This window comes from Semicossyphus pulcher, unplaced genomic scaffold, assembly GCF_022749685.1.
Source record: "Semicossyphus pulcher isolate SPU_LCO1_2020_fin unplaced genomic scaffold, fSemPul1.0.p SCAF_27, whole genome shotgun sequence".
Taxonomy (NCBI): domain Eukaryota; kingdom Metazoa; phylum Chordata; class Actinopteri; order Labriformes; family Labridae; genus Semicossyphus; species Semicossyphus pulcher.
In genome coordinates this window covers 4,862,557-4,888,861 of record NW_027211701.1, presented here as the reverse complement: position 1 = coordinate 4,888,861, position 26,305 = coordinate 4,862,557, and the positions used below count along the sequence as shown (strand labels likewise).

At 41.3% G+C, this 26,305-nt stretch overlaps 1 protein-coding gene across 1 annotated transcript; it reads right to left on the bottom strand.

The window, feature by feature from the left end:
* Nucleotides 1–45: 45 nt before the first annotated feature.
* On the bottom strand, nt 46–21,804 carry krt222 (keratin 222). The gene is made up of 11 exons (XM_069676771.1): nt 21,795–21,804; nt 21,338–21,541; nt 17,317–17,399; nt 16,327–16,480; nt 13,483–13,770; nt 12,340–12,393; nt 10,429–10,554; nt 8,445–8,665; nt 5,549–5,769; nt 5,372–5,474; nt 46–2,373 (listed from the first exon to the last, which is right to left on the bottom strand). Exons 2-11 carry the CDS (start codon nt 21,533–21,535, stop codon nt 2,160–2,162), a joined length of 1,662 nt encoding a protein of 553 aa, XP_069532872.1. The 5' UTR covers nt 21,536–21,541; nt 21,795–21,804; the 3' UTR covers nt 46–2,159.
* Nucleotides 21,805–26,305: the final 4,501 nt, after the last annotated feature.

Sequence of the window (26,305 nt, the reverse complement as noted above, 5' to 3'; positions counted from 1 at the left end):
TACAAAGATTATAATGATAACCATTAGACAGGAAACACAACAGTCTGCATATATTCCTTTTTTTATTTGAAATGATAAACTGTTAGATAAAAGCATAATGCTTTATTCTGAAGTTTCTGAGCTCCCAAAATGAAGAGTGTGCTTCATGAAGCAAAGCAAAGTCAAGCAAAGTCAGAACTGCATAGATTATATCTTTAAATATTCTCAATATATTCTGAGGCACCCAAATGCAATGCACAATAGTCCTTTTCTCATGTTTAATATCTTTGGTGCCAACTCAAAACTTAAAAGCATAAAAACTCTTAATCTAAGGTGTAACAGAGAGCATGTGCTACACAACCCGAGTTGAGCAATGAAGAAACACTGCAGTGTTAACTATTTACAAATACTGCCCCCCTCTGGTTAAGACAGGGAATCTAAATTCTCTGAGACACACGGTGAGTGTTTAGGGCCTCACTGCTGTTAAGATCACAGTGAGCAGTTTTTTATTTTAAAGATAATGCATCGTAAAATGGAACTACATTATCAGTTTGAAAAGCAAGATCTTTTTTTCTCTACATAGAGAATGAACTGCAATGACAAAAGACCCTAAAAGTACACACATTCTGGAAATCTCTCAGTGCTGATGTTCTTCTAAGTGCTGTATCTGTCTGTAGTGCAAGCAGTTAGGGACTGTTCAAAAATAATACGGGTGTGAAGGAGGGCAGAGCATAAATTGCCACTTTTTTAAAAAGCATGGCCCTCTCCAGCGCTTTTTATGTTTCAATGGACCCTGTAAGAGTCTTACAGTAATGTAACACTATTGAATTGTTTCAATTCATTTTGCCATTATTAACTAAAAGTGCTTGAAAAAATTTTAAGTTGGTGCGCTCCAAATTATACCATAATATGTTAAATAGGGAATACTTCCCTACAAGGTTTCTATTATGTGCAATTAACCCGGAGGCCAGAACAGTCCAGCATTCTCCATTGTTCCTGATTATGGACATCTCAGACAGCATTATCCTGCTTATACCATGGTCACTTTCTAAACAATAAAATTAGTATTTCTTGGAATCAAACACTTTTTTCTTTTGACTACATTGTATAGGACAGTGGATAAAGTCGGAAAAGTGAGAGGGGATCACATGCAGCAAAGGGCAGTCGAACCTGGGGCTGCTGCATTGAGGACTAAGCATCTATACAAAGGGCATGCGCTTTTACTGCTAAACTAAACCGGCACCCCAGAATCAAAAAGAAAGTTTTCCACAAGAAAGTTAATAGAACAATTTTAGATATGACCTGGCAACTGCAGTCTATTAATTCACAACATTGAACAGAGAGTGTAGTCACGACAAATCAGTAAGTGTTCATTATCAGAAAATAATGGACATCTGGCAGCCAACCAGAATCAAGTATTTACTCAGAAAATGGTTTGGAATAATAATTGTCCAATAACCACCAAAAAATACTCAGAAGTGGAATTAGCATTGCCAGAAATATTACATAACAAAATATTGTTTCCAGTTTACAGATTTTTCTAGTCAATCTCTATGTGTGAGTTTTCACACATTTTACTTTATAGAAGTTCTGCTCTCTATTCAGATGCAGACTAAAGTGAAAGTGGGTGCTGCTGTTGTATGGTTACACCTGAAAAGTTAACTACAGAGAAAATATTTGTTTACAAAACAAAATACCTCACCCCCACCCCCATCCCATCCTTTTTTAAACCCCAGGCACCCCATCACATTCAGCTCACATCTGTTTGTGCATTCAGCCTCCTGGTCCAAGTGTTAATAAGAGTTAAAAGCTATGGTTAAGCGTGTGGCTGATATAATCTCAGTTCTCCAGTGACCTCATACTGAAATTATACCAGTATTGAGAGACATTTATTGTATCTAAAATGATGAGGAAGGTGTTAATATATTGATTGGTTGTCCTCTGTAATGTAGGTCTGATATATTTGATGTGATTTCTGGCACTATAAAAGTGGCGGTGTTAGATCAGCACAAAGCCTGATGGATGATGCTCATCCTGCCAAAGTTTCATGACAAAATGTAGTTTGAAATTCATATTAAGCATGTTGGCAATGGATGGTAATATCCCACAACAACTTTAACCGCACCAGTGTTACCACAAACAGCTGCAACTCTGTTTTCTCCAACGAACCAATGACGGAGTTATGGTGTGATAGTTGGGATGCTGCGAGATCTCTTCATGATGAGACACACCTCCACGTCCGGGAGGCTGTCCTGTTTGGTCTGGGCACACCCCTCGTCTGCTGCAGCCATGTGCAGGTCGAAGCGCAGAGACACTGACTTCTTCCGCAGCTTGGGATTCCCTCTGAAGAAGGAGCCCTCCCACTGCTTTATCACCTTGTCTATCTTCTCCGTCCTGGTGGGAAAGAGGTCACAGGTCGTGGCAATTAAATTATAATTAAAACATTTTTATGTCACATATTTGGAAATATATGAACATGTATTTTTATGTTTGAGGTGTCATTTCTGCTAATGTAATAATGTTGTCTTTTGTCTAGAAACATTTATAGTATGTTGAACGCAGCAATGATTAGGCTTCATCAACTGTCAGAAGCCTATTTATTATTATTATTTTTTTTTTAATGTGACATGTAATCCTATGAGGGATGTTCAATTTCGATTAAGCATATGACAAAGAAAAAATCTTTAATTTATACATGATTGCTGCATATTAACACAAGGGGGCAGCAGTGGAGTGCACTTTATATGCCTCTAAGTCAGTGGTTCCCAACCTTTCTTCCTTGGAGCTCCCCCTGCTTGTATCTAAGAGAGGCTGAGCCCCCCTGGCCCGACACGTACACCAAAACAATAAAGGGATTTATTCCAAATCTTTATTGGTAAAGTAGCCACTATATTTGAATGGACCAAAAAAATATATTTTCTAATAGTTGAACAGACTTTTGATTATCAAGTTAGTACTTTTTTAATGGCTTTATTTAGCATGTTTAGCAAATCTAATCTTGACAATCTCGGTGCAGACAAAGCCTTGTGCACCCCCATTGATCTTTAGCGCCCCCCCAGGTTGGGAACCAGTACTCCTGGTATTGACCAGGTATGGGAAATACATAACAGATCAAACATCTTCTTTGTAATAACTATAAACCAGTCTGGGCGAGGAATACACTCACTCAGGATCAGAAGCCAGGATCTTTCCAGTATCAACCAAACTAAATTCAAAACTTTTCAAATCAGTCTGATATACAAAAACAGACCTATTTATAGCTTTTGCAGAGGAGACAATGACTGTATTGTAGTGTTTGTAACTATGTTCATAAGGTAACACAAAAGACTTATAGATGATTGTGGCTGCATAAAAAGGTTGTTTGGGTACATATTTGTTGGGCTTTTAAAGGGAGAGTTGCACAGATGCATATGAAATGAAAAAGAAAACAACAGCAGCCTTTAATAATGTAGGAGATGTTGTTCGAACTTGAAGGACTGTTTTTTATTGTTTGGTTTTGATTTACTCTTTTATATACTTAAAGTCATCAGATTTTATTTAAAGGGCCACTTCGGCGATTTTCAACCTCAGTCCTATCATGCTATTATTGGGAGCTAATGCTATTATGGTAGAAAACCTCCACCAGACTGTAAAACACGTCACCTGGCGGAGGCCAGGGAGCTTGCTAAACTACACTTCCCTAATCTAGGACGCCCGCCTCCGATGTCATATCTCATTCAAAATCATCAGGTTTGAAATGTAGACTGCAGACGTGAAGATGTTTTAGATGATCCACTGGTAAATTCTCGTCATATTTCAGATTCTGTCCCGCTCTGAGCCGCTGGGCCTGCAGCAAAACTGTAGTATTTGACTCCAGCATCTCTCCCTGTGCCGTTCCTTTCAGAGGGAGGGGCCAGTGCACGCTGGGTGTTGTAGGAATGTAGAATGGGTGAAACCACGAGCTGTTTGTACAACTTTCTTCACAGCTATGGCGCCAATTTTAAATATTACTGCTTCTATCGATTACAGAGAACACCAGCTTTGACTGACAGGGGCTTTTCCCAGGGGCGAATTACTCCTTTAAGGGCTGCATGGCAGTGCAGTGGTTAGCGCTGTCACCTCACAGCTAGAAGGTTCCTAGTTCATTCTGTGGGGAGTCTGCATGTTCTCCCCTCGCATGCGTTGGTTGTCTCCAAGTACTCTAGCTTCCTCCCACAATCCAAAGACATGCTTGTTAGCTTAATTGGTGACTAAAATCGCCCGTAGGTGTGAATGTGAGCGTGAATGGTTGTCTGTCTTAATGTGTCTGCCCTGTGATTGACTAGCGTTCAGTCCAGGGTGCAACCCTGCCTCTCGCCCAACTACAGCTGGGATAGGCTCAGGCCCCCCAGCGATCCTGAACAGGTTAAGCAGTATAGATAATTGATGGATGGACAATAGCAAAACTGCCTGTTTCTTACTTCCATTTTGTTAAGTTCTATTTGTTTCTATTTTTTATGTTGTATGTTATTAATACTGATGGAACCCTTGATACTGCACCAGGACCTAACAAAGTAGTATTTATACCAACTTAATTCCTAGAAGACATCAAGAACAATCTCACTGGAGTTTTTCTCGATGAGATAAGGTTCCCTGTCTGTAAAGACAATTATTGAGGAAGTATTTAAGGAACTAAAAAGGTCAAATAGATTGAGTGGACTGACCACCAAAGTCCCTTGATATTAGTTAAGAATCAATTACGTGACAGAGTAACTTAAGCTATCTCCTAGCTTCACCTAAAAGACAAAGTTACTATCCTGGCAGAGCGACTGTGTGTTTGTCTTCGTAGACATTATGCTTGTGTGTGAGGGATTTTTTTGGTTGTGTATATGTGGCTGGCAACACCTGAAGCATGAACAAAGAATTCCATCCCTGTCTCGTCCAACAATAACATGTGCCACACCCTGAAGCCTCCACACCCAGCGGGTATCTCCACATCAAACACAAGCCATTAAAGGAGGAAAATTCCCATGCGATTTACGATGAGTTACTCATGGGAACCTGAGCAGCCAACTAAACCTTTTCTGCCTCGGAACTTGTTCAACATGTAAACGTAATTCCTTTTGAGAGTTTGTAAATCTTGTCTGCTGGACCAGACGACGCCGGGGTGGGGAAGACATGGATGGTTGTGTCATTATAGAGTAATGAGCCAATAAAATCCTCACTGCGTCAAAGCGTAGAGGTGTGAAGGTGTTAAGAGATTAAGCAAGCAGGAAAATATGTATCGTCGTGAAAAGGCATTTATCTCTGTAATGAAGCACATTTGGCTCTTAAGTGGTGCTGTTAGTGCTAGCTACTAGATATTGCCTACATTTCAGTATGAAGCGAAGGTGCTGACTGCAGGTCAATGGGGGGCAAAGAGATCGATACTCACTCGATGGTGCCGTGACCCTCTGCACTCTCTCGCACCACGTTGCCCTGAAGAATCTCCTGAGTCTTCACGGTGGAGATTGGCAAGTCTTTATCTTGCTCTGGCTCTGTGAGAACACATTAATGACAAATCATCACAAGATATGACAGCAGTAAGAGTGTGTGTGTAAGTGTGTGTTACCTGTGAGTATCACAAGGCTCTGCTGTCTGTGCAGTATGCTCTTCTTCAGCCCGTTGTCTGCTGGGAGGAGTGAAGGGATTTCAGGCAGGGGCTCAGACTTTGGTTCGTCCGGAGTAACAGCGGGGTCACTGAAGCCGATTTCAAAACCGTTCTCCTTCTGCTCCTCAACAGAAGACCTCCAGGGCCGCAGACCCATTGGCTGTCCATTACGACCCATGCACCTGCAGGGAGGGCAGCGTACAGATTGGAGTTGATAAAACCAAAATTAGACTTAAAGGAAAAACTGCTTGTTTACGTTTGCAGATAGCTAAATGAGAAGATTGATACCAATCCCATGCTGCATGGTAAAAAATTAAGCATTATTGAGGGGGAGGTAGCTAAGCTTAGCATGACCACAGGAAACGGAGAATCAGCTAGCCCAGCTTTGGTCACAGAGGTCTGCCAGAGAGGGTGGGAGGAGCTAAGCGGCTGTTTTTCCGAGAGTTACAACCGGAGCCAACCGTGAACATCACATATGCGACACTGTCTCGATATCTGGGAAGTGTGCTCCCGCAATTACTGTTTATCGCCATAGGTGACGCCAAAGGGAGCAAAATCTTTGAGATTCTAACTTCAAGTGAGTGTCGTGTAATAAGCAGTATAATTTTCAACCAGCAGGTTATTGTGGCCCAAATAAACCCTGCATCAGTGGTTTATTTCCACAATAATGACTTGCTGGCTGCACATCATCCTTTAATGCATTTGAAATGATGTCATAAATAACAAATTGTGGGACAACAACAAGCATAAGCTTATAGGCTAAGCAAAAAACCTAAGATATGCTAAAACGCAGCTGGCCACAGTTTCATGTTTAATGGACAGATCTGATCTTCTCTTCGAAAACCTGGCTGGAAAGCAGTTATACATAGTGTACTTCCTGAAACGTCCTATAATTCCTTTGACATGACTTGTGGTCCCCAATTAAACATCATGAGAATTTAACCAACCACTGAGGGAGCATGTACTTTGAGCTACAGTATGCACCACTGATCTCTTATAGCCCAAACCCCAAATCCTTTTAGTCTGTCCTCGATCAGCCTGTGGCAGTCATCATTCCTGTCTCCACCGCTGTCTGTAATTCTTTGACAATAGTTCTTTCATTCAAATATTAGCGCAGTATCATCTCAAACTATACAACCTTGATCCTTAAGTACACAAGCAGATCAAACAAGCCTCAGTTGGTTTTAGGAGGCAACGCTTCAAGAACTTAATCATCCATCTTCTACGCTGTCTACCATGCTGTATATTTTACCACACTCCTTTACAGCTGTGAACTCTGGACCACCCACCTCTGTCTGCAACTCATTAGAGAAATTACCCCGCAGAGATGGGTGTCTCATATTTAACTTCATGCTAAAACAAACAGGCCTGCCAAGGGCGTGTCAGGGATGCTCCAAGACAGACAGTCCTGCGACATTCTTTACAGGCAATTATGCTATCAATGGCTAGCGGATAGCAAGAGGATAGAAAACAAAGAGTGTGCTGCTTCTGCCCCTGCCAGCGAGGTGTTCAAGAAACAAAGCAACAACAAGTGGAATAGTCTGCACACAGATATTTGTGGCCTCTTGCTCGTGCTTATCAATGTTGATATTTTGGGTTTTAGTGAAGTGTCTCAACAACTATTGGATAGGTTGCTATAAAATGTGGTTCAGACATATTCCCCCCAGGGGATGTTTTTAAACCTGGATGTTTAAAAGATTATATGAAGGTATTCAGTATCATTTTGTTTTTCTGTAAATCTGCAGACAATACTCAGTAACCTTTAGGGTTTGTGTGCAGATGCTTCACTTAGAAAGAATGATTCAGACTGTAAAATGCTCGCTTTTCTTTTTTTTTGTCATGCAGGCCTTTGAGCTGCCGCTAGCCACTTACTCACCACCCTTCTCAAATAGAAACAAACAATGCAAATTTCAGATGCCACGTCCTGTCTCCCCCAGCATCAATGACATCAGTCAATCAAACATGTCCTATTCTGAATGCAAAGCACCTGCAGGCAAACATAATGAAGGAAACAAAAGGCGACACTATGATCGGTGTGTCTGTAACCTCTGCGAGTGTCGTAAAACCAAACTGCTGAACCTTCCTTCAACGATAAAATTACAATCATATGGTTGCTGTAGCCAACGTGTCAGAAGATAATTAAAGGCCATGCCAAAAGAATGGAAGATTCCCTAATAAACAGCTTGTTGCTGGCAGGCAATAAGTGAGGAGACCAGACAAAGACTGCTCGACCGTCTGGATTGTATCATCTTGTCTGATACAGAGCTGTATGGTTAGGCAATGAGTCAGTGATAGAAAGTTCGTCATCTTTATTTGATTTATGGTTTGTGCTTTCTGTACATATAAAATGACTGGTATTTCTGGTTGATTTCCAGTCACGGCTGTTATGTGTAATTATGTTGCCATGTTGTAATCTACTGCCTGAGTATGTCTCAACCTGCAATTATCTGGATTATCCATTTCTATACTGACTTATTCTACATAATCCGTAACAGAATAGTCGGCTTTGACCAGTCTTTGACACATGAAACAATCTCTTTGACAGCTATATAAAGGAAAGATTAGGAAATAATTCTCTTTTAATTGTCCTTGAGTCCTTAAATAGAACTGTTAGTTTTATGTCACTGAAAAGAAGCCCGGGTATATAAAACACAGAAATCAGTACTATTGAATTATTATTTTCTTTCTGCGTTCTTCTGCCTTTGGTATTTGAAGATAAGTGTGCTCCAGTGCTCTTGGGAAACCTGCTGAAAAAACAAAATGACCTTCCTGGTTGACTGTCAAACCACAAAATCCCCTAAGTGAACGGTTACTTCCTGCTTCCTCTGATGTTTCAAATTCTTTCTCTTGTTCTCACCTGCCCTCTTCACGATCCAGCAGACGTCGATATGTGGCAATCTCTTGCTCCAGCCTCATTTTGGTGTTGAGGAGCTGGCTGTGGCGCTGGCGCTGGGTGGCCAGCCCGCTCCTCACCTGCTCCAGCTCGCTCTCCAGCCCAGTGATCACCTGGGAAAGGTCCTGCAGCTGGCTGGAGTACATCTGTTGTGTGTTCTGCAGGGAGTTCTCCAGGCCTTTCTCCTTGATAAGCAAGAGCCAAGGATCTATTAGGACACTGACTACAATGTTGTTGTCTAATCACATAACTCCACATTGAATTCAAAGAAGTGACTAGCAACTGATTCTGTTGTGCCTGGGCATAGTGCTCTAGTTGCTAAAGATGAAGATCATCCCTCATTGGTATCCCATCATCAACAGTGATTATACCATGGCCATTTGCTAAACAAACAAAAATAGTCATGGCAGCGTTGTTCACTACTCCAGTAAATAGACAGATCTTGGTACAAATTGGCAAAACCAGCGCATTGATTGGGAACAGTGGACAGACAGTTTCACCAGAACGACTTATTGGTAATTAACTGTCAGGTACTAATGGACAACCTGTAGCCAAATAGAATCAAGCACTCACCTGGACCATGGCATATGCTAAATCTAATGTCAGTCAGACAACTCACGTTTGTGATACTTTGAAATGTTTACTGCAGCAGCAGACCATAGCTTGTGTTTGGCGCCTAGGCTCCGACCTCATCACTCAACACACACGGATGTATATGTTGTATGATAAAACAACACTTTGATTATGCCTAAATGCTCGATGAGTCCCTAAAAAAGCGTAATGCTATGACATTAACTAGCCCGTGCACTGCCTGCACCACTACTTTTCCGATGTCTGCGCTATGGCAGTTTTGTTTAGTTTCCAAAACGGATAGCAAGGTTGATTTCATTGTATGTATTTGTTCTGTGCAACAGGTAAAATTTGCCCTAGTTGTGGCTATTGTCAGGATTGTCTCAGGGAGAGCATCCTGCAAGCCTGTCTAAGTTGTGTAAATATTACAGTTTTATTTGAAAGAAAATGTTACAAACAAATAAATATTGCATTTTGTACATTACCTAAGTTAAGGTTGTTTTCTTATATTGCCCAGTGAACGTGTACATTTTAAAAAGCACTGTATTATGTTATTTCTGCATCCGCCAGTGGGCCACTACAATGAGTAGGCATGATTTCAATTCCACTACAGGTGAGACTTGATGCGCTCTGCAATTAGGTGGAAAAAAACATGTGCCTAATATATCGGTATTGAAATTGGCAATTCGGCAAGAAGGGTTGTAAAATATCGGCATATCGGATATCGGCAAAAGTCGGAGCCTGCAGGTGGATGCTGGGTGTGTGGTGGGGCTGACAGTATGAGCGCAGTACTGGTGCAGGGCAGCGGTGGCATTGACAGTGCAGAGAGAGAAACCGGAAATCTTGCAGCTTAAATAGACCGCTAAACTGGGAGGAAGTCAGGCAATTGTGGAGAATGACGCATGTTTAGTTTGAAATGCTAGTCTGAACTAGCTTGCACGAGTCGCTCAATTTTATGCAGTTATTACATCATCAAGTTTAACAGACCACACAGGTGCTTTTGAATCTTTTCACAAATTGCTTTAACTTTACTGAAGATTATTTTTTAGTAACTGCAGTCCTACACAGGATGATAACTTCAGTTTAGTTTCCTTGCTGTCATACTTCGGTTAAGAGAAATAAAGAAATCAAAAGGATACAAGGGCTCAGTGATAAATCCTGTGGAAATCTTTGGAAAATACTTTGCAAGGATGTAAAAAAACATGCAATTTGTAATATATGGGCTAAAACTTGCAAACAACCAATGTCCCAACCCGTTAGTTGCTTGTAAGTGTGTAAATTATGCTGAATTGTATGATGCTAATATGTATATGTAAACAAGTGTTGTAAGTATGATAACATGGGAGTTGTTGATACGTGATGATGTCTGTTTCCTTACCAAGGCATGTAGGGTCTCAATCTCCACCTGCAGGGAGTGCCACTGCTTCCTGGCCTCAGCTAGCTCGGCCCGGGCCTCCCTCAGGGCAGTGCCACCAAGGCTCACCTGCGCCCATGCTGCCTCCTCCTGGTGGCAGTGACAGTGATCAGACATTACAAGACGGATTACAAAACAGAAATACCAACATCACCACTACTGGCAAATACAATTAACCAACTAAACAAGTTCCATTTTAACCTCATGAATTATGGAGGAATTGTTGGACTGTAATTAGTTGATGTACAGTAGCTGATGGTATGTAGGTTCTTGGAGTGAATATTTGCTCTAGATAAACAAAACAGGCCTTATCAGAAGCTCATTACAACCACCAAACACACAGACACACACCTTGATGGCATTAGTTCTTCCACATTGGCACTCAGTCAAACAGCAAGAGGAGAGGCAGCCACAGGTGGTGCTGTTGGTAGTGTACGTTTCACGTTAGGTAAACAGAAAGCGGAGCTGACACCCAGGCCTGCGTGTACACACAACTTTACCAGCTGTGTTGACACTGACTGTACAGCTGATAGGCGTTTCACAGCCTGTGTCCTCGCATCCCCTTTAAACTCAGTGAAGCGGTGAAGCTGTATCAGCACAATTATGCAATATTTTGACAGTAAAAACAATGAAATGATTACTCAGGTTATGTTCGCTCATCTCTGTTTAGTTTGTTACTCCAATGATTCTCATCTTCTGCAGAAAGTACGAGGAAATCTAAGAAGGGTTATCCTTAATCAGCTCCTCATTACTGATAACTCTGGCCTACATGATTACTGATCTGCCGTCTCAGGCAATGATAGAAAAGACACCTGATCTAAACTTTAATAATGTCAAAGTATGTTATATCACTGTGCAGCATTTCAGAATTTAACTGTTGTAGCAGTCGAGGCTGGACTGATTTAAACTACCCTGTTAGATGTTTAATCGATAACAGAGCATCATATATGTTTTATATGTAAAATGATACATACGCAAAGTAACTCTAGCAGTCAAAAATATATATAAAGAGCAATATTTCTTAAATTTGGTAAGACAGAAGTGTAAAGAGGCAAAAAATGTAGCTTAAAGTAGCTTGTAGTTGTAATTGTATTTCATACAGCAATGGTCTAATAATGGAAAACTGGTGTCTGTACATCTCTCCTTTTTGTAGTTTCTATCATAAACAAAAGAAAAAAATAGAAATTCTAAATGAGCAATTTAAAGCTGGGTAACTTTCAGTTAGTGTTGATTTTGGCACCCCCTGTGGACAAAGCTGTACCTCTTATCTCTTTGCTCTTTTTGTCCTGTACATGCTTAGGTAGTGTTTTTTTTTTTTTTAAGATATACTTTTTTTTGGCCTTAGTCTTTATTTATAGGACAGCTGAAGATAGACAGGAAATGTTGAGAGTGCGGGATGACATGCACCAAATGATCAGCAGACCAGGAGTCGAAACTGCGATCAGTGCGACGAGGACTGTAGCCTCATGTACATGGGGCGCCTGCTCTACCAACTGAGCTAAACAGCGCCCCTAGGTAGTGGTTTTTAACAAAAAATCTCATCCTGCTTTCTTATGTATCACTCACCTAAAATTTTTGGACTGGAAAATGTAAACAATGGCAGAGGGCAGTTAATCACTTCGTCTGACACCTACCCCCCCGCCAGCAGTTTCAGGCATTAAAAATAAATATATAGAAATAATCAATCTTATCGCTGATGGTCTGGTTTGCTTTTGTAGGTCATATGGAGGCATCAGAATTAATCTGATTATGAAATCAGTTCGCTGTGAAGTTTGTGAACACCAGTTGTGCAATCGAGTCATGTTTTTATGTGTGGGCTGTATCTTGCTGGTATCTGGCAAATGTTTCAAAGCAAGCAAAGACATGGGAACACACCTGCCTGCCACTGGCCAACAGTTCAGCTGACTGAGAGTTGAAACTGGTAATACGCTGAAACACAGCAAAGGAACAAAACAGGCAGAGAAGTTTATTTTAAAAGCTACATAATGTAAAGCTAAATTTATAATATTCACTTTTAGTTTAATGAAAAAGAAAATGCAACGAACACATTTAGGACCTCAAAAATCACAAAATGAATGTGAACAGAACTGTTCCCAGCACAGGGCACCTTTAAGCCTACGGGGTCGCTGAAAATGATGATGGATGTCATGTGGTTTCGGTGCCTGACTCTTCTCTCCTGTTTGTTCCACAACTTTGCAAAATGACAAAGTAAGAAATGCATCTCTGCAGGTTTTCCCTGTATATTGCCATAACACTGTAATATCCTGCTGCTTACATGTTACTAATATATGACAAATAACACATTTTCTATAGAAGATTGCATTACTTCAAATCAAATGCATGTTATTATGGACATCATGCATGACTTCTGACTGCAGCATTGTACTGTATATCTGTGTCTGTAGTGGGACAGACAGAGAAGGTCTGAGGTAAACAACAGCTTTTAATAAAACATGCTCCATTTCGAACCTCGCGGCCTTCACCGACGGCACTTTATTGTTGCTGTCAGACCAAAGTCATTGTGATGTGGCACAGGAACACTAGGGTAATAAAAGGCACCCATACTGCGCTCCTCTCCAGAATAACAGAGGACAGTTGGACTAAAATTACAGTAAGAAATCTCCAACTCCAAAATGACAAATGCTGCTATTACCGATGAAAATGCTCAGGTTGTATTTTGGTTCATACATACTTAATGGAGATCAGGGATCATTCACACATAGAAGTAACTGATAACACACTACTGTATACGCATGTGACATTAAAAAGGTGAAATAAGGAGACAATCATGCAAAACATACACAAACCTCAAAGGAGGGAGAGGCATAAAGAGACCAAAACCTACAGCCTTTTACCACAGTCAATAAACTATTTGTTTTAACACCAGCCAAAAACATACATAAGTCTGCCTTGGCCATGGGACGGCCTGGAGTTGGGCTTGAGGGTGTGTCTGGCTGGCAGTGGGCCAGGACAACATGAGAGACACATAGAAGTGATGATGCAGGAGTGGATGCGTACCTCACTGAGAGCTCCTCCGTGTGTTCTGGATGCTGCTGCTGCTCCAGAGCGGCTAGGCCCGACCAAGCCGGGGAGTGGATTTGAAAGGGAGCCCAGGCTGAGTTGTCTCTCGCCCAGGCCGGGAAGTCTACTCTGGTCGCACTGCGCTCTGATTCTGTCGAGGAGCTGGGTGAGCTCCATCCCTGTGCCATCCTCCTTCTCCCCTCCGCCTCCTCCTGCTGCTGCTGTAGCTGTCTCTAACAGAGCATCGCAGGAGCCGGCCCGCTGCAGCTGTAGAGCCCGGGCTGCCTGCAAACAGCCAACCAGAGGGAGGGAGAAGAAGGGAGGGGGGGGGGGGGAGAGAAAGACAGAGAGGGGGTGTGATGAGAGTGAAAGATGTAAAGAGTCAGAAAACAAGAGAGAAACAAGAAAAATGGGAGAGAAACCTTGTCTGTAAATGAATGCAAAGAAAAAAAGGAGCAAGAGCAGTGTTTTTATGTTTTTCTGTGTGTGTGTGTGTGTGTGTGTGCGTGTGTGTGTGTGTCTGTGAGACCAGGCTGTGAGACTGTCCACGCATTGCAGATGCAAAAGGAAAAGAAGAATCAGTTATTGAGTCCTGTACGTGTGCAACTGTGTGTTTGTGTGTGTGCGTGTGTGTGTGTGTGTGTGTGTGTGTGTGTGTGCAGGAAAACAAACTGGATGTGAAGGAGGGAGGCATTAGTCAGCAGGACTGAGGGAACAAAGAGAAGGAGGATATAAAGAAGGGAGAGAGGAGGAGTGGATGAGGTCAGATGAATAGACAAGGAATTGTTAGATTCTATAAAGGGAACCCACGCACAGACACACACACACACACACACACACACACACACACACACACACACACACACACACACACACACCAAACACACAAAAGAGTACAGGAGCCTTTCAACAGCCCTGTTAGCAGCTCTGTGAAGCTATATGTAGGCATGGTCGTGCTTTGAGCTCGATAACTGTAACTTAAACTTTCGTAACGAAGCTTTGGCAACTCCTGAGTTCTCTCTAGCTCCACCCTCTTCTCCAAATAAGGTTGCTTCTTGTGCCAAAAAACAAAGATGGCAGCAGCCTCCATGCAAACCTCAAGTATTCAAAAGGGCAGTACACAAACAAAGGGGAGACATCACATTGTGTAAACCTGGAGATGGCAGTACATAAAATCTTTTAATTTAAATAAATGTCTGTTAAGTCACTATCTATAGCCGAATGAGATAACACAATTGTGATTGAGCCTATGGCCGACTGATGAAAGCCTTTGTATTTGCAGAATTATGGACTGGGTGTCTGGTGCAACTTTCACGGAAAAAATCACAAGCGGCGCCCAGTTAGTGACGCGTTTTCCATCAGCCAGCAGTGGTTGGTCTGCCAGAGAGGGTAGGCGGAGCTCAGCGGCTGCTTTTCTCGTCTCTGCAAGCGTTGCGAGTAAAGTAAACAGTAATCCACTTTGGCTGAACAAACAACGAAAAAATGGATGACTACAGATACAACTTAAAAAACAAGTGAAAATCCAAAGAAAAAGAAACAAATTTGATGCTCAGATGAAGGCAAACAGTCTAAAAAGGAAAGCGACCGTCAGCCGGGAAAATCAAGAGTTACAAGCATAACAAAGGGAGCCAACCGTGGATGTCTGGATATGTAGGAAGTACACTCCCTCAATCACCATCTATCGCCAAAAGAGAACGAAACTGACATCTTCGAGACTATATCTTTAAAATAATAACTACATTTAGTCATTAAAATGTTCTTGAAGGCCCGTCTAGCAGACTTCCTACCATCTGCTCCCACTCTCTACCAGCTGCTGGTTGGTTAATGTCTCAGCATATTTCTTCCAAAACATATGACCTCAGCTGTGATGGAACAACTACATTTACAGCTTTTGTCCAAACTGCTCCACCTTGTGTGTTCAAACAATAACCAACCCACCACTAGCTCAGGTATCACGCCAATCATTGTCCTCTAGGTGTCCCTGTCATGGCCCAAGACTCCAACTTAGTTGCTCTCTCCACAACCTTACTCACTATCTCCAAGAAGACCAAATACTATAAACTGCTGTTTGACGTCACTTTTAGGCCAGTCTTTCATCCACCAAGAGAGATGGCTTGAGGCTTGTGAGTTCCTCCCGTTCAGTATGACCTTTGAATAGAAGACCAATACTTCTCTCAACTCAGCAAAGAAGAGCCAACTCTCCCTTCCAAAACTAGGCTGGACATTTCCTCTATTGTCCATCGCAGTCTGTGCTGCAACTGTCCCTTAAACATTGTATTTGACCACTTAACTTTGCCCTACATTTGCTGTGATACCCAGCCACCAGATGTTCACCTGCAAGGCTTTCCCTGACGTTTTGACTCCTCACTTGAGACCATTCTTCCCTCTGCATACGTATCACGAGCCTCGGTTCCTGACTACATCATGTTGTCCTGCCCGTGGCTCCTTTCCTGCCTTGACAAAACCAAATTGTTGAAGTGGTAGCGTGCGCTCGGATGCAGCTGCTGATACTCTTGCTGATGGCTTCTGCAATGTTTTCAACACCTGGTAATAGCACCAAGTCTGTCGACCCTGGCTGAGTGCTTCGGGCAGGAACCTAATATGTGCTCCAACGCCTTCCTTCTACATCAACCAAGTATTCTTATTTCCCCCCTATCTTATCAAGACCCCCCTATCTTATCAAGGGGCATTCACTCCTCAGTTTTTATTAAGTATTAAGTTGTTATTTAAGTTGCAGGCAGATGGAAAGAGTAGTTCACCCACAGTGAAATAGGGAGACAGTTGAAAGGAAACAAGACCCAACAAAAAGCCTGGACAGACATTTTCAGTACATTTAGTGACCTCAAACTCCTGGTTCATCTCCTGCAGCTCCATCATGGAGTGTCGAAGGTCTTCCTCTAGCATCACGCTGCTCTGATCGGATTTCCTCTTCGACTCCCTGAGCAGAGCCACCTGTTGCTCCAGCCGCAGGGTGTTCCTCTCCTCCGTCTCACACCTGTGATGTCATATCAACAGCCAAGGTTATTTATTGGGCCCAATTATTTCTTTATAGTTAATCATCTGAGTGTGGCATGCATCAGCTGCTTTTAAACACAGAGGAACAGAAGAAAAGGCCTATTTGTACTGTTTTTATGAAGTAATGATAATTTCCTGAGTATTGCCAAACAAAATGATGCCAACAATAGCTAATAAGTATGCACTAACTGGCTGAAGACATTGTTTTTAGCTGAAAGACGGTGCATTACAGTGAAGGAATGTGTTGCAGAAATAATAACTACAAGTGCAAAGGAAGAAAAAGTCCTTGAAATCTTTAAAGTGTGTCATAAACAGAGTCCAGAGTCTCAGTCAGCCAGTCAGGAGACACATCAGGCGGAGCTATAAATAGAACAAGTGTATTTATTTCAAGCTGGAGCGTGTCGACACTGTCCTTCAGGGGTTAATGGCTCACAGTGGACGGGTGGTGTCTGTGTGTGTGTGTGTGTGTGTGTGTGTGTGTGTGTGTGGTGACACTCTGCATCAATACATAAGTGAAAGTGCAAACGCGGCACAAAGCCTGGCCTGGATTTGTATGCAGGTTGGCTCACAGGAGCGGGGAACTGGCCGGAGTTACAAAACAGAAGACTGGAAAAGCATCGCAGCAGGATGACAACAGGAAGTGTTTGGTAGTTCCACATTTCTCCTCGCATTTGTTACCAATTAGAATACAAAATATGAAAATCTGTGATCACTTTACATAAACTGAATGTGTAATATGTTCATGGTATGTGATCTCATGCCTAACTTCAGACTATATTGATTGAGTAGTATTCAGTAAAACCACAACCAGCTGACCTGGCCTGGATGGTGGCAGCTCTGGACTTCATGGTGTCAGACTGTAATGCCAGCTGGGCGTTCTCCATCAGTAGTCTGCCAACCTGACAGAAGCAAAAAAATACAATAACATGTGATTTTATCAAACAACGTGCAAACAGAGTTTCTCTTATTCTTTGAAAATGTAAGGTAGTAAAGATGGAGACAAGACTTTTACTTTATATATATTTCGTTTTTCCAATACTGAATGCTTTTATGAGCAACAATTGTGCATGTTCTCCCTGTGCATGCGTGGGTTCTCTCCGGGGTCTCCGGCTTCCTCTCACAGTCCAAAGACATGCTCATTAGCTCATTAGCATCAAACAATCAGTCCTGTATTGTTTTTTTATCCTGTTAATTAAAAACACCCCCGGGAAACATCCTCAGGATTTGTCCACTTTGCAGACTTAAAAATGGTTAACCACAAAAACGTAGAAAATACAATCAATGGCTATATTTAGATAGAAAGTTGTGAAAGTTGTGCATGTATCTCATCACTTTTAGTTAGTAAAGTTTTCACTTGACATGCATGCTAGTTCTAGTCTGCAAAGAACGTGAAAGCTCATGCATAAACTTAACTTTGTGAGATTTGTGATTTGAGATTTTTTGCATCAACCTTATATACTTTGTATACTTTGTATTTAGTCAGATGTCATTCAAATATACACAGATCAGCCATAACATTATGACCACCTGCCTAATATCGTGTAGGACCACCTTTTGCTGCCAAAACAGCCCTGACCTGTGGAGGAATGGACTCCACTAGACCTCTGAAGGTGTGCTAGGGTATGTGGCACCAAGACGTTAGCAGCAGATCCTTTAAGTCCTGTAAGTTGCGAGGTGGGGCCTCCATGGGTCGGTTCTGATGCTCATGTGCCCATTGTAGGAGCTTTCAGCGGTAAACAGGGATACCCAATCAATGATTCAGGTCCATGAACCTGTCTCCGGTTCACTGGTTTCCCTTCTTGGACCACTTTTGGTAGGTAGGCTACTGACCACTGCAGGTCATATTGTTAAGGCTGATCGGTCCTTTTTTTAACTGTGTTAAAACTACAACTTATGATGTTACAGCGAGTCATAAATGCACTTTTCTCTATTAAACGCTATACATAAGTGTTTAATGATAGACATGTAGATACCTGTAGAAAGAAACTATTACATATGAGGGTAAAAAAACCAAAAAACATTATGGTGACTCTTCCTTATGTAATAGTTTAGCATTAGGAGTGGCTTAATTGTACAGAGGTTTGTGTAAAAATCAAAGCACACTCTTTTATGTGTCAGTGGATTCTCAATGTTTAGTCTAAAGAGCTGTCTGGATAAATGTTCTCTTAAGTTCAAACGGCAGACTTTAAGTACAAAAAGGTTGTCCTTCGTCTTTTATCACACAGAAAGTTGTTAACACACCCTTATTTCACTTTGTTTTCTTAAGATTGCAACACTTTCAAAATAAAACACACCCATGTTTAAGGAAAGCCAAAGAACACATGGAATATTCCATAACATTTATAACCATAAACATTCTAATACCCTCATTGTGTGGATGATTCAGCTCACCTGCCCTTTTCTGAGCTTCTGTCAGATGAGTGAATCATTGCACTGAAAAGATCACCTGCTTAATGTCTTACTCATCATTACATCTGTGTTATAAATGAAAAGATAATAAAAAGCAGTACTTAAGATGAATGGCAGAGTAATCCTATATGTTAACATAACAACAATGCACTTCCTGGATCAGTTGACAAAGAAGCAAGCAGAGTCCGCTCTTATAGTCATGGGAACATAAGCCAAACTTTGGAGACCAGCTGGGTAATGTGGTACATAACGAGAAACAAGTCATTAAGATGTCTGTCAGTGACACCTACTCATGCAGAAAGAAAGGCCATTCGAAAAACCATCAAGTCGAGTCATGTGAGATCACCATACCGGTCGGTATTACGGTGTCTACTTAGAGGAATGGCCTTCAGAGTAGTTCCGCATTCTGTGTGTGTGTTTGACAGCCGGTGTTCTTGCTGCGTCTCTCTGGCTCTGATCCAGGCATAATGACACATATCTGCTTCTAATCCTCTGTAATACGTGGTTTTCACGTGGAGTTACCTCTCACCTCATGGACTTTCATATAAGACGTGAACCAAGAGCATTTACATCCTAAAGCTGTTGGTTTTAAACAGAGTTTCTCCAGAGAGTCAACTCTTACAGAACTAAGATTCTTATAGCTCGATGACCAAATAAATTCAGCATGCAGTTGGTTTTACAGGGATTTAGTTAGATTTTAGAGGATCTCCTGAAAGTAAAAACACAAATTATGATCTAATTGTCTCAAAAAGATTGTCTACATTTAAACAGAGTTATGTTTAATGGACCCCTTTGTGTGAGCTAGGAAAGCAGAAATTGTAAGACGGAGTATTAGAGCCACATTGAGGGAAAAAAAATCTCTAAGATTTCGAGGATAAAGTCATAATTTTACAAGAAAAAAAAGTCATAATATTACGTGAATAAAGTCGTAGTTTTAGGCTATGATTAGCCTGTATCTTATTTTGAAGGGTAATATCAGAAGAGCAGCTGCCTGCACTAAAATGACTAAGATCACGAGTCATTTTCAAATAAAATCACTTTTCAGAGTCCTGATAGTTTTGACAAAGTGGTGTTGATGTTCCGAAAGATTAAGAATTTTCGTATTTATGAAACCGATACTAATGTATTGATATATAGCTGTTTAATGTGCTTGTGCATTACTAGGTAGGAGATCTTGCATGTTCTTGCGAGGTACATGTATGCTATGCTTCCATGCTACAGGGTGAGTTTAATAAATACAGCTCTGGCTCAAGTTGTGTTAGGCCTCCTGTGCAATCATGTACAAGCATAACTTCCCAAGATGTTCTCTGTTATACTTCACATTCCTCATTTTAGTGAAGGCGGCTGGCTGCTCTTCTGATATTTATAATATTTAGGCTAACAAGTCTAAAATTACGACTTTATTCACGTAATATAACGACTTTATTCTCATAAAAAATAGACTTTATTCTCGTAATAAATAGACTTTAGTTTTATGACTTTATTCTCGTAATATAACAACTTTTTTCTCGTATCTCCCCTTTTTTTTCCTTTAATGTGGCCCTAATAAATTTTGGTACAATTTTTGAATTACATTTTTTGGTTTGTTGTTTTGATGACAATTGACAGGGCTGTAATTTTTAGTAAAATCACAACTATTTAAGCTGATCTTTTTTGAATGGTGGCAAAGGAAAACTTTAGTAGTGCTTTAGTAAGGAAACTTTTTTTGTAGACGATTTTTCTTGCCAAGATTGGGAAAGAAGGCAGAATATTCTGTCTAAGGCCGTGTATTAAAATAGCACGTAATTTTGTACTGAAATGAACTCTTTCACCATGCAACTGTCTTGTAAACTCATGAGGATAGTGCACTTGTGCATGACAAAAAAAACAGTCAATCAATCAATCAGTCAAGATATCAAGAAGATGTTGCAGATTCTCAAAACCAGTTGGAGTAAAAACTGCAAAATGATCACTTGTAAGCAGCAATTTGCAGCATTTCTAGCTTCAAACCAATATTTACATTAGCCGTTCTTGCATCAACATCCAGCAACAGCTTTGTGAGAGTAGAAAGTTGTTTTAATCAGTGAAATGTATCACAGCTGTCTTTAAACACACTGTGACCAACTTCACATAGTCCTCATGTAACATCGAGGCTGTTCACAATCACATGATGTTGAATGTAGTTGTCATCAACATAATTTTCTGTCTCTGTTTTGACTGCAGTCACGCTGTTTGATTATACACACCTGCTCCTGTTGTCATCCAGCCAATATGGCCTTGAGCTGATGTCATGGAGTATAATCATAAAGCCTGAGAGGATCTAATGCTGCAGCACATCTACAATACTATCATGTTTTCATCATGCAAACAGCTTTGCAGCACTTTTTAATAGCCAGAGTGGTTTGTAATGATTATCTGATTGCTAAAAGCATTTAAAGTAAAGTCTGACCTGAGCCCGGAGCTCCTTCACAGTCTGCTCCTGCAGGGACCAGTCCCGGGAGCGTGAGTCACTCCTGATGCCCCAGTCGGCTATCTGAGCCTCCAGCCTCCGGTTGGTCTCCTGCAGCCTGTTCACCTGCTCCAGGAAGCCCTTCAAGCGAGCATTTAAACCCCACATGGTGTGACTGGAGTCGTGCAGCAAGTCCATGGAGACCTGAGAGAGCACACACCAGGATGTTTACTTAAACAGCGAGCTGATGAAATTTCCATAGAGTCAAATCACCCACCGCAGCTGGTAGAGGCTATGATGGTAAAACATGAGATAGTACCGACTTACTATGTTTTATCCTGAATGAACACACAGAAATATAATTTTACAACTTTCACAGCAATCAGTCTGCCACCCATGTGAGATCACACGCTGCCAGAGGCGTTAACTAGGTAAATGTTTACCCAGAGATACTCACCTGAGCCGACGTGGCCTTCAACCAATAGGGCACACACACAGCAAGTGTAGCAACAAGCCAGCAAAAGTCCGTCGTCTGTTTGCCTGCTCAAACTGAGCCGATCCACCACTCCCTACAGCTTAGCCACATTCCTCTACTTCAGGCTGGTCAACACTTTCTCCTTCCCACTGTGTCCCAGGTTATCAGCTGCCGGCCCCTGAGACAGAGCAGACAGGCTGCCATTAGCCTCCCAGTATCACCGTTTGTTTGTCTGTGGTCCTCAGGATCAGCCACGATAGGGATGGTCCTCTCCGTCCCACCTCACTCACCCCCCCGGACAGCATGTGGACGAGGGTAGAGCAGTGGGGTAAGCACTGGACACTGTGCTTACATCACCAGCACTCTGGGGCCCTTTGTACTCTTTGATCCAGGATTACTGAGCTGCTTTCAAACACGCAGCAACACAAGCCGTGGAGGGAATGTTCAGGGAGACAGAGTGACAGGACCTGCGGATGAGTGTGTGTGTGTGTGTGTGTGTGTATTTAAATGGTACCTTAACAAGAGGTTACCTATTCACGTACTATCATTAAGGTTAAATCTGTGTGCATTTGCAGGTTCTGAAGACAAGTAATACACACTTTGTGCACAGTTACCTCTTGCTAAATAACAGTCTTGGATGGTTTCAGAAACCGAGTGTGTCTGGGCCAAAGGTTTCATACTCCTTACATAATGTTGCTTTAATAATTCCTCTGATACAATGTGTACAGATATGGCCCAACTAGTGCCCTGTGTTTCAGAGGAAATTATAACAAAAGTTATCCCAGGACACTTTACATAAAGAACAGGTCTACACCGTCTTTGTTAACTGAGAAATCACTTTGCCTTTTTGTAAAAAAAAAATAATAATAATAATAATAAGTCGGAAGCTTGCTGACGTAATGAGGTACATTTTTGACTAAGTTGACATGCTAACTGCTAAGATGCTGTCCAGCTGAGATCACACTAAGGCTTGTCTACCTCTTGTGCTGATAAAGCCTGATCAAGCTAGCATTCTTAATGACAGTTAGAAATGTTGGAAACATAGCTAACCTGACAAGCATTAGCAGATCTCAGGATAGCTTGTTAGCAGTAAGCTCATTAGCTGAGCCAACAATCAGCCCTGATGGAACATTATGTCACCAAGCTTCTACCACCACCCATTTTTAAACATTCAATATAGACTTGCTTTACTTATTTTTGGATCTCCCACTGATTGGAAGCTAAGGGGCATGCTGACTTAATGCAGAGAATAACACTACAGGTTACAAAAACTAGATTAAAGTGAATGATGCCTTCTGGTACTGCCTAAACTGTATGTAACTGGTTGTACTGTCACTACAAGTGGAAATAACAGGCTAAATGCTAAAATGTAGCATAACTGCCCACTTCCAACAAAAAGTGGCACAGCAAAGTCGAACTGTGTCTTTGTGAAAAACATATTGTAAAAATCTAGCAACAGTAGTTGACTAAACTGAATAGCTAACGACTAGCATGCTCTCAAGCTGAGATCATGCTCATCTAACAATTTTGATGATAGAAACTAAATAAGCTAGCATGCATACTGACAGATGTCAAGGTAAGTAAATTGGAGAGCAATTAAAGCTGATGAGCATTAGCATAATCTCAGCTGGATAGCAGGATAGCAGTTAGCTTGTAAGCTGAGTCAACAATCAACCCTGCCAGTCAATTTCATCCCCAGGCCTCTAGAACCACCTTTTCACATCACACTAATAGACGTTGCTGCACTACTTTTTGGCAAAGCTCACCAATTGATTGACAGCTAAATAATGCAGAGAATGACACTGAAAGTTAGAACATCATGTACTAGTACTAGTGCACTCTGTAAACTGGTTGTACAGAGAGTGTGCCTTCAAGAAATCACAGGCTAAATGACTAAAATGTGGTATTAGAATCAGTTTTATTGGCCAATTATTTGTGAACACACAATGTACAGACACAAAAAAAGAAATGTAGCTTAAAACAAGGACAGCACATTTGACAAAGCTGACACAAACATTTAAAAATACATAATGATTTGTAATACTAAAAGCTTGGTGACAAAATTAACCAGCAGGGTTAATTGTTAACTCAAGTGATGTGCTAACTGTTAGCATGCTGTCTATCTAAGATAATGCTGACATTCATTGGTAAGAATAGCTAAGTAGCTATAAGTGACCAACCTACTTGTGAGAAAGCAAGCTAGCTGTGTCAATCTCTATACGTTTTTAACACTTTAACACTCCTTTATTTTCCTGTTTCGAAAGTTACATAGATATTTGAATATTTTAAGCTTTCAAAGATGCTTTTCAAAGCAGTTTTTTTAATCAACACCTGGGGCTATTTAGAGATTTTTAAACTTCACAAATGTATAGATTTATATATATAGTATACAGTAATCTGAATTGGGTTTCAATTTTATCTAATGTGTTTCGTGTCCCTAATTTGTCTCCAAGCAGCCCTTTGGTAAATGTGCAAGTACTTGCTTATCCGATTACTTTTCCGTTGGGCAAACAAAGAGACAGGATGTGGGGATTATTAATACAGACAACCCAGACTGCGGATGTATCTGCAACAACCACTGTACAAATATTGTCTCAGTGTGGACTTCTATTCTTTCAGCATGGAAGAGGCAGAGAAGGAGCAACCAGCTTACTTTCTTATGTGGGTTTGCAGACAGTTTGTAAGGATTTTGGTTTACATTCATCTGTACGGTCAGAAAAGGAGACATAGATGGATTGATACAGAGAAAGTGGGGAGAAGATGTACATTATAGGACAGTTCAGCATGACAAGTGTGAGAAAGGGGAAGAATGTTAATGCACATTTAATAATTACACAGACACACATGCACAAAACATGCTGACTAACCAGACAGGGCCAGACAGGACTGTCAGGACACTTACCATCATGACACTCCCACACCCTCTCAGGAAGGTGGCCTCTTGTTGGCAAGAGAGCGCCGAAGAGGATGACGACGATTAATAATGTCGTTAGTTAAAATCCTGGAAAAACAACACCTGTTAGGGCGTTGCAGGCAGCTCTGTTCTGACTGTCTGGGACAGATGATCCTGCTATGACTACAAACAGGGAATGTTACCGATCCTGTTTTTAGACGTCATGTGCTCCCACAAAGATCTGAGGTATAGCCTCCATCGCACGACATCTGCAGGAGTGGGAAAAGCAGGTGTTGGCTTGTTCAGCAAATTTAAGGGGCAGAGATGATGGCTTCAGAGGTGGACACTGCCTACAAGAGAAAGAAAACAAAACAAGCCTGAGATTACAGGGTTAACCCTGAACAGGGAACTGTAAGAGCTCCTTCATGTACTTGACCTGACTTTACATTCCTCTGCCTGTGTTCCCCTCATGGGTGGGCGTCTAGAAACTCTTTGATCATCTCTCATGTGATCCCTCAATTTCTGTTGAGTCTCGTACTAAAGGTGTGAGACAGACAAAAAAAAACAGTTAACAAAATACACAATAGCAATGCTCCTACAATTATAAGACAAACTCTGTGCCAGGAGGAATTTGTCTGAACATGATGTAATTACCCCAGCCTGAATTCTGGATTGAAAGGTATTGTGATGGTTTAAAGCCAAAACCACAGAAGGGATTATCTTCACATAAACTCTTCACCAGATGATGCTTGAGGGGCTATGTTCAGCTAAGCACTTCATGTGCTTTTACTTGCAGCATTCTGTTATAGATAGAAACAACAGTAACAATAGTTCTTACTACATCACTCAACCTGTGACCCTAGGAATTATTTATACCTGTCAAGCACTCACTATCTATGCTTCTACTGACAACACTCATTATAATCATTGTCTTTTAAAGCTGTACTAAAAAGTATTTTCATATCAACAATGTGCACAATGACTGTGTTATGTTGAGGGAATGCTTAAATTACAAATTACAATGTTACAATGTTACAATTTCATTTAGCAGACAATTTTGTCCAAAGCGACGTACATCTGAGAGTTAATACAACACAAGCAACGATCAAGTCAGTAAGTGCCAACAAACAGCTTCAAGTGAGATCGGACACTGGTGCCAATAGGCAGTGTATAGGAAGTTTTTTTTTTTTTTTTTTAAATAATAATCATCATCAGCAACATCAACAAGATCAGTATAGTCATCATCATCGTCATGAAAATCCTAGTCAGCATAAACTAGATCCTCGATGTCATCATCATTAATAGCATCAATATCATTAAGGTCAGAGGTGTTCATATAGAGCTGGGTCTTTAGCTTCTTCTTAAAGATGAGCGGGACTCTGAATCGACCGAATGGAGTTTGGTAGCTCGTTCCACCACCTGGGGACTACTGAGGAGAAGAGTCTAGCGACATAGGGGCCTGTTGTGATGGGAGTACCAGGCGCCTTTCATTGGCAGAGCGTAGTGTGCGGGACGCAGTGTAGACCTGGATGAGGGCATTCAGGTAGGCAGGAGCCGTTTTTGTTGCTGTTTTGTAAGCGAGCACCAGGGGTTTGAATTT

Bases quoted from the DNA above. Each gene is read 5' to 3' on its own strand.
- krt222 (XM_069676771.1), bottom strand. From the start codon at position 21,535: ATGGACTTGCTGCACGACTCCAGTCACACCATGTGGGGTTTAAATGCT. The intron at 17,400-21,337 runs GTCAGACTTTAC...TGCTTCTGTCAG, and splicing joins TGAAGGAGCTCCGGGCTCAG to GTTGGCAGACTACTGATGGA. The intron at 16,481-17,316 runs GTCAGCTGGTTG...ATGACATCACAG, and splicing joins GCTGCCACCATCCAGGCCAG to GTGTGAGACGGAGGAGAGGA.